We start from the raw sequence: 12,238 nt of genomic DNA, 5'->3' as shown, positions 1-12,238 counted from the left end.
TTCCAAAATGAATACATATCCCTACTATGTCATTAAGTATTTCAGAGGATTAAGAGCAACTTTAAAACTTTTCCATCGATTTTTCTAACCCAAGCAGTTTTCTCTACATTTGACATTTGTGTCTTTCATGTGAATGCATGTTTTCTTATGTTTCTGATCAATATCATTCTACAGTTGATTTTCTAACTCCGAAGTTATACTTTTCAGGATTTTACTAAACATGATTCCATTTGTTTTGTTTCACACACAAATGTCAAAAACTATAACTTTTGATTCAAAAAAAATACTCCCATTGTAGTTTTCCTTCTCGTGCTCTCTAATGCTTTCATCCTGATGATATCATGGAGTGTGATCCAAAACATTGATGAAAATAATATTTAATGCAGTTTATTCCAGAAGCAATTGTGTAAAACTATGCTTATTCATAGAATAGCTATTTACAGATCAGAAAATTGCAATGATTGTAAGGAATTATCAATCAAAAAAATATATTTAGGGAGTGTGTTCAAAAAAAATCTTCTGCAATGTTAATCTTGTAAATGTATTCATAAGTATTGTTATTATAAGCCACAAGTTTGAATTGTTTTAATAGGCAGGTACTGTCTTTAGGTTGTGCACTTGTATTTATTAGATGCTGTCTTTGAGATGTGCGTTTCGTGCAAATTCCCTAGGGGTTCACAAAGCGAGACCATAAAGTGTACTTGACATTCAACACAATGATGAATAAAAAGTATTGCACAATCTTCCTTCCCCTTATGAAATTTATTATCTAAATGAATATATTGCTCCCCCAGGTCTACGGTATATCTACAGTGGGATACATCCAAAGTCTATAAAGAGCTGTCAATTGAACAACTTATCCTATTGAGAGTAGTTCAACACAGTGTTGGTTAAAAGCTGATATCATTAAGCCTGAACCATCATAGATGAAGCGACAAACATCCTCTAATGTTTAGTGAAGTAGGCTATTTAAAACTCTTATCAGAAAAGTTATAAATCAGATATCATCCTGATGATATCATGAAGCGTGATCCAAAACGTTGATGAAAAAAATATTTAACGCAATTTATTCCAAAAGCAATTGCATGAAACTATGGTTATTCATAGAATAGCTATTTACATATCAGAAAATTGCAATGATGGTCAGGAATTATCACTCAAAAAAAAATGTAGGGACTGTTCAAAAACTATCTTCAGCAATGTTAATCTTGTAAATGTATTATAAGTATTGTTATTATAAACCACAAGTTTAAATTATTCTAATATGCATGAAACTATGGTTATTCATAGAATAGCTATTTACATATCAGAAAATTGCAATGATGATCAGGAATTATCCCTCAAAAAAAAATGTAGGGACTGTTCAAAAACTATCTTTAGCAATGTTAATCTTGTAAATGTATTATAAGTATTGTTATTATAAACCACAAGTTTAAATTATTCTAATATGCAGGTACTATCTTTATTCCAAAGTAACTAGAAAATATTTGCTTGATATTAACAATGATCAAGAGATCAATATATACAAATGAATAAATGATATTTCCTTAGGAAATGATCGTAAAGAATAGAAACTTTCTATTCTAGCTAACAATTAACTAACAACTAACTAAAAATTAGAAACATTCTAATATTTACAATATATTACAAATAGATAACCATTAAATAATAATAGATAATAATAGAAGCTATCTATTATCGTAATACGTTCCCCTAATGGTTAATCTATCCATGATGCCAAGCTATCCTCTGAATTTGACATACTTATCAGGACCGAGAGGGTTGGTGAGAATGTCTGCAGTCTGATCTGTAGTAGGAACATACTACAAGTCTATTGTTTTGTCTTCAACCAGCTACCATATGTAGTGACAGTGAACATTACATGCTTGGTTCGTTCATGGAAGACTGGATTCCATGCTAACTTGATAATGCCTTTGTTATCAATAAACAAAGTAATCAGTCCAGCCGATGACATCTGCATATCCCCAAGCATCCAACAAAGCCAAACAAAGTCACAACCTGCCTTAACTATCCCTCTGTAGAGGAGAGAGAAACTATCTACCACTTCTTACTAGTCCATGTGACAACACTGGATCCCAAACTGAACACATATCCAGAAGTTGACTTTTTATTGTCAACAGAACCTACCCAATCTGAATCTATGAACCCACTGAGTCTAGGATTAAAACTCTGAGGATAAAGAAGTCCATAATCAATAGTGCCCTTCACATAACAAAGAACACGCTTGACTGACATCCAATGATCAGCCTTAGGAGCTGACATAAAACGTGAGATATAGCTGTCTGCGAAGCTCATATCAAGTCTAATAGTAGAGAGGTAGATAAAGCTTCCCACTAGTTGTATGTATGTAGTATCATCAACTCAAGGAGAATTAGACTTGGCTGATAACTTCAAACCTTTCTCCATGAGTGTAGATGCAGGCTTGCAATCCTAAATACAAAATTTGTCTAGCAAAGCCCTAGCATATTTGGACTAAGAAATGAACATACCAGAAGACTGTTGCCAAACCTCAACACCTAGGCAATAATGCATGAGCCCATATTAGTCATATCAAAAGACTGGCATAAACTCTATTTGATTCCCTGAATCAATGATGTCAAATTACTAGTAATGATCAAATCATCCACATAAATGACCACAAAGATGATGTCACTATCAGTAGTCTTGATGTACAAATTTGAGTCTGAAGAACTCCTCTAGGAGTCTTGATCACTGAGTTACTTATCAATTTTTATGTACCATTCCCTAGGGGCTTGCTTCAAACTATGGAGAGCTTTCACCAATCTAAGGACCTGGTGTTCTTTACCAACAACCTTGAAACCAAGAGGTTGTGTCATGTAGACCTCTTCCTGTAGGTCACCATTTAAGAAAGCACTCTTGACATCCATCTGATGGGCCTTCTAGCCAAATTGTACTGCCATGGCTAGAACTAATCTAATTGTGCTCATCTTTGCAGTAAGAGCAAAGGTCTCCTCATAATCAATGCCTTGACGCTGAGAAAAGCCCTTTGCAACTAAACAGGCTTTGTACTTATCAAAAGTACGATCAAACTTGTATTTTATTTTGTAAACCCATTTACAACCAATGGGTTTCTTCCCTGGTGAAAGATCAATAAGGGCCCAAGTGTTATTCTTCAACAGGCTCTGGTATTCAAATGTCATGGCTTGTTCCCACTCTGGAATTCCTTTAGCCTCGGAATATGTTTAAGGTTCAAACACACTGTGAATGTTGGTTATGAGAGAAAAATTAACTGACTCTATAGGTTTGCTCTTTTTCCGAGCAATTCTCCCATTAATGAGCTCATCATCGCGAAGATCAACAAGTGTCTTAGCCCACCACTAGGTCAAAGAGGAGAATGACCAACATTAGCATCAAGAGATGTTGTATGATCAAGCTCCTCATTAGAAGAATCGGTCAAATTCAAGTGAAGCATCGGCATATCTAGGTGATCCTGCAAGAGAAGTTGGAGATGTATGTACAAGAATCATTGGTATAGTTGTAGTTGCAAGAGTTGTTGGAGCCCACCCATTAGATGGACATAATGGAAGACGAACTCCGAAATCATGAGCATGCATAGGCTGGTCTATTAGATTGCAAATAGGAGAAACATGCATGAATGGTCCTCGTTGCACATCAAAGACTACACCACGACTGTACAAGAGACGAGATATCTCAGTGTTAATCAACCAATAGGCTTTGTGAAGACTACTATACCTAGAAAGCATGAGTTTCTGACTCTTGGCATCCAAATTGGTGTGTGACGCATCAAGGATCCAAACAAAAGCAAGAGAGCCAAAAACCTTCAGGTGACTAATTCTAGGCCTCTTCCAGAGTCTTAACTTTGACTGCAACTATGGGTGATTGGTTCAAAAGATAAATTGCAGTGTTAACTTCTTCTGCCCAACACTTTTTCGAAAAATGTCTCTGTTCGAGCATGGATCAAACCATCTTGGTGATTGTTCTGTTCTGACTTTCAACTACACTATTTTGTTGTGGTGTGTAGGGTGTGGTTAACTTGCGCTTGATGCCATGAGTATCACAGAAGCTAGAGAATTCATTAGAACAAAATTCCCCCCCACTGTCTAACCTAAGAGCAATAATAGATTTCCCAGAATCTTTTCAACTAAAGGTTTATACTTTTGAAATACTATAAATGTTTCTGATTTCTTTTTAAGAAAATATACCCACATTTTTCTACTAAAATCATCAACAATAGAAAATACTTGGACCCAAGAACATTAGGAGTGGTCATAGATCCGCAAATATCAACATGAACAAGCTGAAGTACCTGAGAAGCTCACCATGAATCGCCACTAGTGAAAGGTGTGAGATGTTGCTTCCCAGCCTGGCATGCATCACAAACTCCAAGTTGTTAAGTCTGAATCTCTGGCAAGCGGAGGGCAAGCTCTTCCCGAGCAAGCAGAGAGAGAGATAGTGCACATTTAAGTGCACATATTGTTGATGCCAAAGTGTGCTGACAGAAGACCATTGAGCAACCATAGCTAAGTCCTGAGAATCACTAGAATCAGTAAGTCTAAAAAGACCATGATCCTTAAGACCCACTGCAACAATAGACTGAGTCGCCCTATCAGTGATGGTGCATTGATGTGAACTATAGGTGACATTCAACTGTGGAGAGTGTCGTAGCAACTGACTGACTAAGAGTAGATTTAGTTCCATCCCTGGAACATAGTACACATCGAGGAAAATGAGATTCATGCTAGGAGACTAAATCTGAATGTTGCCTTTGTTGACAACAATGTACTCTTCCCCTCCACCAAAAATAACAGAATCTGAATAAGGCTAGTAGTCAATGAACTAATCTTTGCGATGGCTGAAATGACAAGAGGCACCTAAATCAATGTACTAGGCAAACAACTTCACATGATCTGTAGGCCTTTTAGCCATGAAGGCGTAAAAGGCAAATTCTAGCTGTTCAGTGTGCTCTGCACTGTTTGCTTTGGGTTACAAACCAAATTGCTTAGATTGGGCAGCTAAGCGTTTTCGACATTCAACCTTCATGTGGCCATACTTGCGGCAATAGTTGCATTGAATTTTCTTTCTCTTGGAGCCTTTTGAAGCTGGAGAAGAGGACTTCGGCTGAAAAGAGTGTGACTAAAAAGCTAGGCAGAGTGTGGGGAGTCGTATACCAATGTGTGGGCGAGGTGTTGGTCAATCTGTGGGGTTTTGGAAGGGCAGAATAGGAAGCCTATCTATAGTAGGGAGTATATAATATTAGATGCCGTTCACTAAGGAATGGGTCATTTAATTGAGTGGGACTAGCACACATTAGGGATCCACCCCCTTCGTTCAGGGAAAGCCCCAACTAGAGGGAAGGAACTACCCAAACTAATATCATGCAACCGCAGCAACCCTTATATATCATTAGGTCCGACAGATAAAAGGGAGAATCTACTTTTTGACGTTGGGCACCTGTGCAATTGGGAAGTACTTGTAGAACCGCCAATACCAAAAGCATACCCCGTGGTTCATGTTCCATTCGCCCCACACTTATGCCACAAGACCTTCGCTCAAGTCCATATCCAGTCCTAGATCCGATAGTAGTGTTGTGAATATGACTTGCCCTTATCCTTATGAAAGGATTTAGCAACAAAGGCTTTCTCTCTGGAGGTGGAGTTGGAACTGCTACCAAACCGTTGTTTCCACTGATCTTGCTGAAACAGAAGTGTGCAAAGATCTGGGAACTTCATACCAACACCAGTAGAAGTGATGTTGAAAGTCATGATAAAATGCTAGTAGGAATTGGGTAAACTCCTAAGAGTTATAACCATAGTGTCCTCTTCCTCCATCTTGCATCCAATGGCAAGCAATTGATCACGGATTTCTTGAAATCCTATTTAGATGTTCCTGGAGCGATTTTCACTCATCCATGACAATAGAAAACAAAAGTGTTATTGAGAAAGAAGACTGCTTTTTTTTGAAATCTCATGAAGTTTATTGAGATGCTCTCATATCTCGGCAGTTGTTTTGTCGAATGGAATCTGAGGCAGATGATTATCAGCTATGGATAATTTGAGAACTGCATCCCGATTATTCTAATCCCATGTATTGTGATCAGTATTAGCTGCAATCAAACATTGTGCAACACCTAGAACAATATGATCAGTATTTCAATATTCAAAGATTGTTAACATTCGTTGCTTCCATGTACCATAATTCCAACCATTAAATTTTGAATTTCCCTCGAGCAGAATATTTGTCAAAGATGCCATAGCGTGTTTTTCAGTGAAAAATGTGAAGATCTGTGAAGGTGCGCATATTTCCAGGCAAATTTTCAAAAGACCCAGAAAAAATGAAGAGGTATCGAGAAGAAAGCTTGAAAAACCCAAAAAATTTGTTGTCGGATTTTGGATCCGCTACCTTGAAAATCGAGGCATAAAAATCGAAAAAACGGACAACTTAGTTGAGCTCTCAATAAACCCACCAAGAATTTGTTAAAATCATTTAGATCCGATACAAAAAATTAGGGTTTTGACCAAAAACAGCCCTGGCTGCAAAACACCTACAAAACAATGGCACATTTGAGTGAAAAATGTTGTCTCTGGGCATAAATCTAGTGTTGAGGGTTTAAGAAACCCTAGACATCGCGCACTAAGCATAAAAAACCACAAAAGACTAAAAACTCCCATCCAAGCTTATGGTTTAAAAACAAGCACGGCAACCAACAGAAAAAATGTAGGTGTTTTTAACTCTTTGGTATTTCCAGTGCCGAAAATGTACAGATCATGGCATGATTTTTATCCCAAAAATGTGCAGATCGTGGCAGGAAAAACACAACCCTTTGAGGCCCGATTTTTATTAGAAAAAATGACGCGAACTTTAGCATTAAAAAATGGCATGAATTTTACCAAATGCGAGCAGTAAAGATCGCGTGAATACAAACAACAGTTGCAGATAAAATGGTCATAAGTTGTAAACAAACCCTAGTTTGTTCGAAGCAGATATGTTAGGAAAATAATTTCGGAAGAAAAATGCTCTAATAATTTCGAATAAGAAATTATAAAAAACTCTCCGAAAAGATTTCAAAGTAATTGCTCTAATACCATATTATGAAGTAATTGGATATATTTGCTTGATATTAACAATGATCAAAAGATCAATATATACAAATGAATAAACAATGTTTCCTTAGGAAACAATCCTAAAGAATAGAAGCTTCCTATTCTAGCTAACATTTAACTAAGAACTAACTAAATATTAGAAACATTCTAATATTTACAATAAATTACAAATAGATAACCATTAAATAATAATAGATAATAATAGAAGCCATCTATTATCGTAATAGTCTTTAGGTTGCGCACTTTTTGGATTTATTAAATGTTGTCTTTGAGATATATGTTTCATGCACATTCCTTAGGGGTTGACAGAGCAAAGCCATAAAGTGTACTAGACATTCAAGACATTGATGAATAAAGAGTATTGCACAATCTTCCTTTCCCTTATTGAATCTATTATCTAAAGGAATATATTGCTCCCCCAGGACTGCAGTATATCTAGTGATATACTTCCAAAGTCTCTAAAGAGATGTCAATTGAACAACTTATCCTATTGAGAGTAGTTCAACACAATGTTGGTCGGAAGCTGACATCACTAAGCCTGAGCCATCATAGATGAAGCGACAAACATCCTCTAATGTTTAGTGAAGTAGGCTATTTAAAACTCTATCAAAAAAGCTCTAAATCAAATATATCCACAAAAACAAATAACAAATTGACTAGTTATGAAAGCATCTGAGCTCATGAATGTTGGAAGGCACGTCTGTGGATAGCCCTGATGGTAGTACGCCATGCAATTCAACCCAGATCAAGTGGCATTCATGACTTTGGCAGGACACTTCATATTCCTTCCAAATCCATTGTGTTGTTTGTAATTGTAATTGGTGATATTATTAGACAAAATTACTGTTATTGAGGAGGCACCAGGCAGTCTAGAACACTCATGGTGATCTGATGGAACATTTGAAGTTAGCAGAGTGCTATGTTATTCTAAGGGAAAAAATAAAGTGAACTGTAAAATTTGGTGTGAAACACAAGAATTCATCATGGAAATCTTCAAGTCTTACAATCGAGAGGAGATTAAACCAACATCCTTAATAAAGCAAATTCAATTCTAACATAATGTTTGCAGGATCTTTTCTTCCCAGTGACAAGGGATTGGTTATGTTCAGCAAGCCCACAATGAAGTCATCAAAGTCATATCCAGCTATCAAGATGAATCTCGATGATGTATCGAAGGCAAAGCCACCTGTCTATACTAATGTTTCTTTGAATTTCTTTGGTTATTGGTCCATTCAGAATTAACAAATTAACAACAATTACTAATGTAGAAACACAAGCCAATTGTACAGGATTTAACATAGCTGTTTAAAGGGCTATAAGGTGCATTTATGTTGCAATAGATTCAGAGTTGCACGCATATCAAAACTTTCACCAAACATTGCTAAATCAGTCATACAACATGTAGTAGATATCTTATGGTTTGAAATCTCAACTAGCCTAAGGAACCTTGATCACAATGTCAAAGGAGGTTATAAGGTTTCTGGCTTCTGACAACAAAGCAAGCCCACATTGTCCAGGTGTGTTCTGTGAAGACAGTAACCATAGCATCTAGTAGTCTTATGATTCCAGGGAAAACAAATGAGCAATAGACGAGCCTTTTTGCTTTCTTTCATGTTACTACAGACCCAGCTTACTTTATTATATCCTGTGAGATTTGTGGCTTTATCTCTTAGCTGTTTTTGGTGCCATAGGCTCCAGGGTTCTGTAGTCTGTGTGATCCAAAAGGTTTATAAAATATAACTGCCCCATCTTTGCCCATGGAAAAAAGCTTAATTTCCTGCTCTTTGTAATACTACTAACCTTTGATGCAGCTTCCAAATGAGCAAGGTCCTTGTAAAAATCAAGGAGCTCAGACAGCTTATCAGCAAGCACCTGCAATAACATTAAACAAGCAAGCATTTTTTTTGAGTATGGTCAAATCATCTTTAGACTCTAACTTCTAAGCCTTCATAATTTCATCAAAAGGAGAAAGTTCATCATGATAATTATTCACATGCATCAATTCCAAAATAATTCCACTTAATTGATGACGGTAAATTATGAGAAATTAAACAACAAATGATATTGACCACCAGCATAGACCGCATTTTCTATCCCTAGCAAGATTAATTCTAAAACTCCAAAATTCTTAGGTGTTTCTCTTAAGGGCATTTACCATATAAATCATTTTAGAGGAATTCGCTCCTTGAAAATAGAAGCCTCAATTGCTAACTCTAAACTTTATACCCTTGACAGTGAATATCACCTTATACAGTAATTTTAGATCCTGTAGAATTTCTTTTAAGTGCTTGAAAAAATTTACAAGCCTCTATAGATAATATGTATTGGCATTATTATAAAGCCTGTTTTTAAGTAAATTTTAAGTTTTTACCATACTGTTATGATTTAACGACTGTTTTTTTCTGAAAGAGAAAGTGCTGAGTACTTGTTTGGACACAAAAAGTAAAACTTATCCCAACTCCAACTGTTTTCTTTGAAAGAGAAAGTGCTGAGTACTAGTTCGGACACAAAAAATAAAACTCATCCCAACTCCAACTGTTTTCTTTGAAAGAGAAAGTGATGAGTGCTAGTTCGGGCACAAAAAGTAAAGCTTATCCCAACTCCAACTGTTCTCTTTGAAAGAGAAAGTGCTGAGTAGTAGTTTGGACACAAAAATTAAAACTTATCCCAACTCAATCCAACATGGAAATAAATAGGCATCACATCAGAAACAAGGAACAAAAAACTCATCACACTTCATGGCTGAAACCATAGTTGAAATAGTCGTAGAGAACTCCGTAAGAAAACAATTTCTTGTGAGAAGTTAGACCCAGCAAGTTTTGGGGGCTTTTACTCCTGAGCTTTCACAAAAACTAGGTGAGTCCCTGTTAAATTCTCAGCCACGTCTGTATAAAGTGTTTCAGTGTCAAAACAAAATATTTATTTAGTTTCTATGACTTCTTGTTGGCTGCTCAAGCCACAAAACACCCTCCAAGGTATTGCAAGGTCATTTGCAAATATTTAAATCAATTTGAAGCAGATTTAAAAAGGATGATTTTGAAGCAAAATCGGATTCTCATATAGGTTTTCAGATTTCTTTTGCTTTCCTTTTTAAATCATTTTATCTCCTCCTTGTGCATCTAGGTTTATAGAAACTTGATAATGGCATTTCCTAAGTACTCTACATTGTTTTACAGTGTAATAAATAATATTTAACACCATTTTCTAACCATTTTTTGGTGTGGAAATGCCCAAAATCTTCAAATTTTGCCCTCAGATTCTTATGCCAGCCTTGTAATTCATCCAGTTGTGAGCACAAATGGAGCTTGTTCGAGGCCATCCACATGAAGAAAACATGCAAGCTAGCTCATAAAGGCCTCAATGAACTTGTCTTTATGCAATATAATCTTTGGTTGCACACAAGGAAGGTAAAGGGAAAATCAGTTGGTCCACTTGATTTAGATGATACAGATCTTTATAGTGATTGGGCATCACAAGAGTAGCCTCCATTGCTTACAGAGAATGAGATATAAGATTTGTAGAGGCGGGCTATGGACGAGGGGGGTGGATTAGGACTGAATGACATGAGGATGATAAGGAGTCATTGCCAGTTCCAGCAACATCTACATCCAAAATGGAGGTTGAATCACTGATTGTGCCAAGCAAGGAGGTGCAGTCACAGTGGACTCCTAGGACTAGACCCCCTACCCCTCCTGTTGTTTTTACTAGAGGTGTTGGGAAGGGAAGGAGGAAGATGTAGACGGTTATAATGTTGTATTTAAGTTTTACAAAGACAATTTTCTATTTTAATCTTGCTTCAGACTATCGGGCTTCTAACCATCAGCATTTCACATGAAGATGCCATTTTGTACTAAATTTGCATTTAAATATATCCATACTCAACTTTTTTCTTTTGTTTACTCATTAGATAAATCCCCACATTGAATGCAAAATAAATGCATTTCTAATCAAATTTAAGCAAATTTTTAAGTTGAGTTCTTTTTTGGGCCTTGGCGAGAAGTTGTCAAATCCATGTATTTCAACTATGAATGAAATTAAGTAGGCTTGGCAATCATACAAAGCCCAAGAAAATATAATAATAATTACGACTAGCTTACATGATGAACTTGTGTCTCATGATAGTCAAAGTTGAGCCATAGGCATGTACGTACATTCTAGACGACTAAGAAAACCAAGGTCGAAATTTATCAGACATTTTATAGGATGAGCACACTTCATGGCAAGAAATGCATTCATCTTACCTCAATCATAGATCCCAAACTTGCAGAGACTTGATTTGTCTCAAGCCAGGTGACCTTGGCGAGTCTGAGATCCCAGACTCGGACTCAATTGAGTCTTACGCAAGACTCGCCGAATCTCAAAGACTCGCCAAACTTGTCGAGTTCAAGCAAATTTGGAAACTCAAACTCGACAAAAACTAATTTCTTTTCCTATTCAAGTCTCAAAATTTTACTATTTGGGGGTTTATGAAAGGTAACATTTATGTAATGTCCCCTTCTCTGCGCTAGCTAATGGCGCCTAGTTGGTCTATCTTTCCATCCGGACAGGCTAATGGCATTTGATTTAGGATGCCAGCTAGTCACAGGAGTTTTGATTTCAGTTGAGGAGATTTTAAATGGAAAATCCTAAGGTTAAAGTCACTTATTTTATTGAGTTGAAATATAAAGTACTTTATTGTTTAAAGTCACTTATGACAAAATGACTTAAGTGACTAAAAGACGAAATAGTCTTTTATCCCACATTGCTAAGATGTTTGTATCTCTCCACACTTTTAGGTTATAAAAGAAACCATTTGCATTGGGATTATCATCTCGGATATGTGATATTATTCAAATACAAGGTTGCTTAAGTGTGACTGGCTGCTTTGAGGACGGAACCCCTTAAGGCAAGTGTGAGACGTTGGACGTAGCCCCAGCCTCTCATTGGTATTTCTTCATTTCTCATGGTTTAGCTGTATGGTGATCTTAATTGCAAATCGAATCAGTCCTAGGAAGTAAGTACAGTAATCCAGTGATATAAGTTCTCAAGTTCTGATTATAAGGAAACTAGAAATTGCGAGGGCAGACCCAACTGAAGTAAATCTAGCCGCAGGGTTCCAGTCACAGGATAACATACTAAACGAGTGTGACTGGGTT

At 36.6% G+C, this 12,238-nt stretch overlaps 1 protein-coding gene across 2 annotated transcripts in view; it reads right to left on the bottom strand.

Annotated features, from left to right (window-relative positions):
- LOC149532885 (formin-like protein 18) overlaps positions 1–12,238 on the bottom strand; it is an 88,508-nt gene that overhangs the window by 41,559 nt on the left and 34,711 nt on the right. For both annotated transcript variants that reach the window (XM_089807185.1, XM_089807186.1), the window contains exon 13: positions 8,904–8,975. In XM_089807185.1, the coding sequence (XP_089663311.1) occupies positions 8,904–8,975 (72 nt within the window). The remainder of the gene's footprint in view (positions 1–8,903; positions 8,976–12,238) is intronic.

Source organism: Cupressus sempervirens, chromosome 10 (assembly GCF_028749045.1).
Source record: "Cupressus sempervirens isolate cs-2001-9-10 chromosome 10, ASM2874904v1, whole genome shotgun sequence".
In the NCBI taxonomy this organism is placed as follows: domain Eukaryota; kingdom Viridiplantae; phylum Streptophyta; class Pinopsida; order Cupressales; family Cupressaceae; genus Cupressus; species Cupressus sempervirens.
The sequence above is the reverse complement of the archived record's forward strand: the minus strand, read 5'-3'. Positions and strand labels throughout refer to the sequence as shown.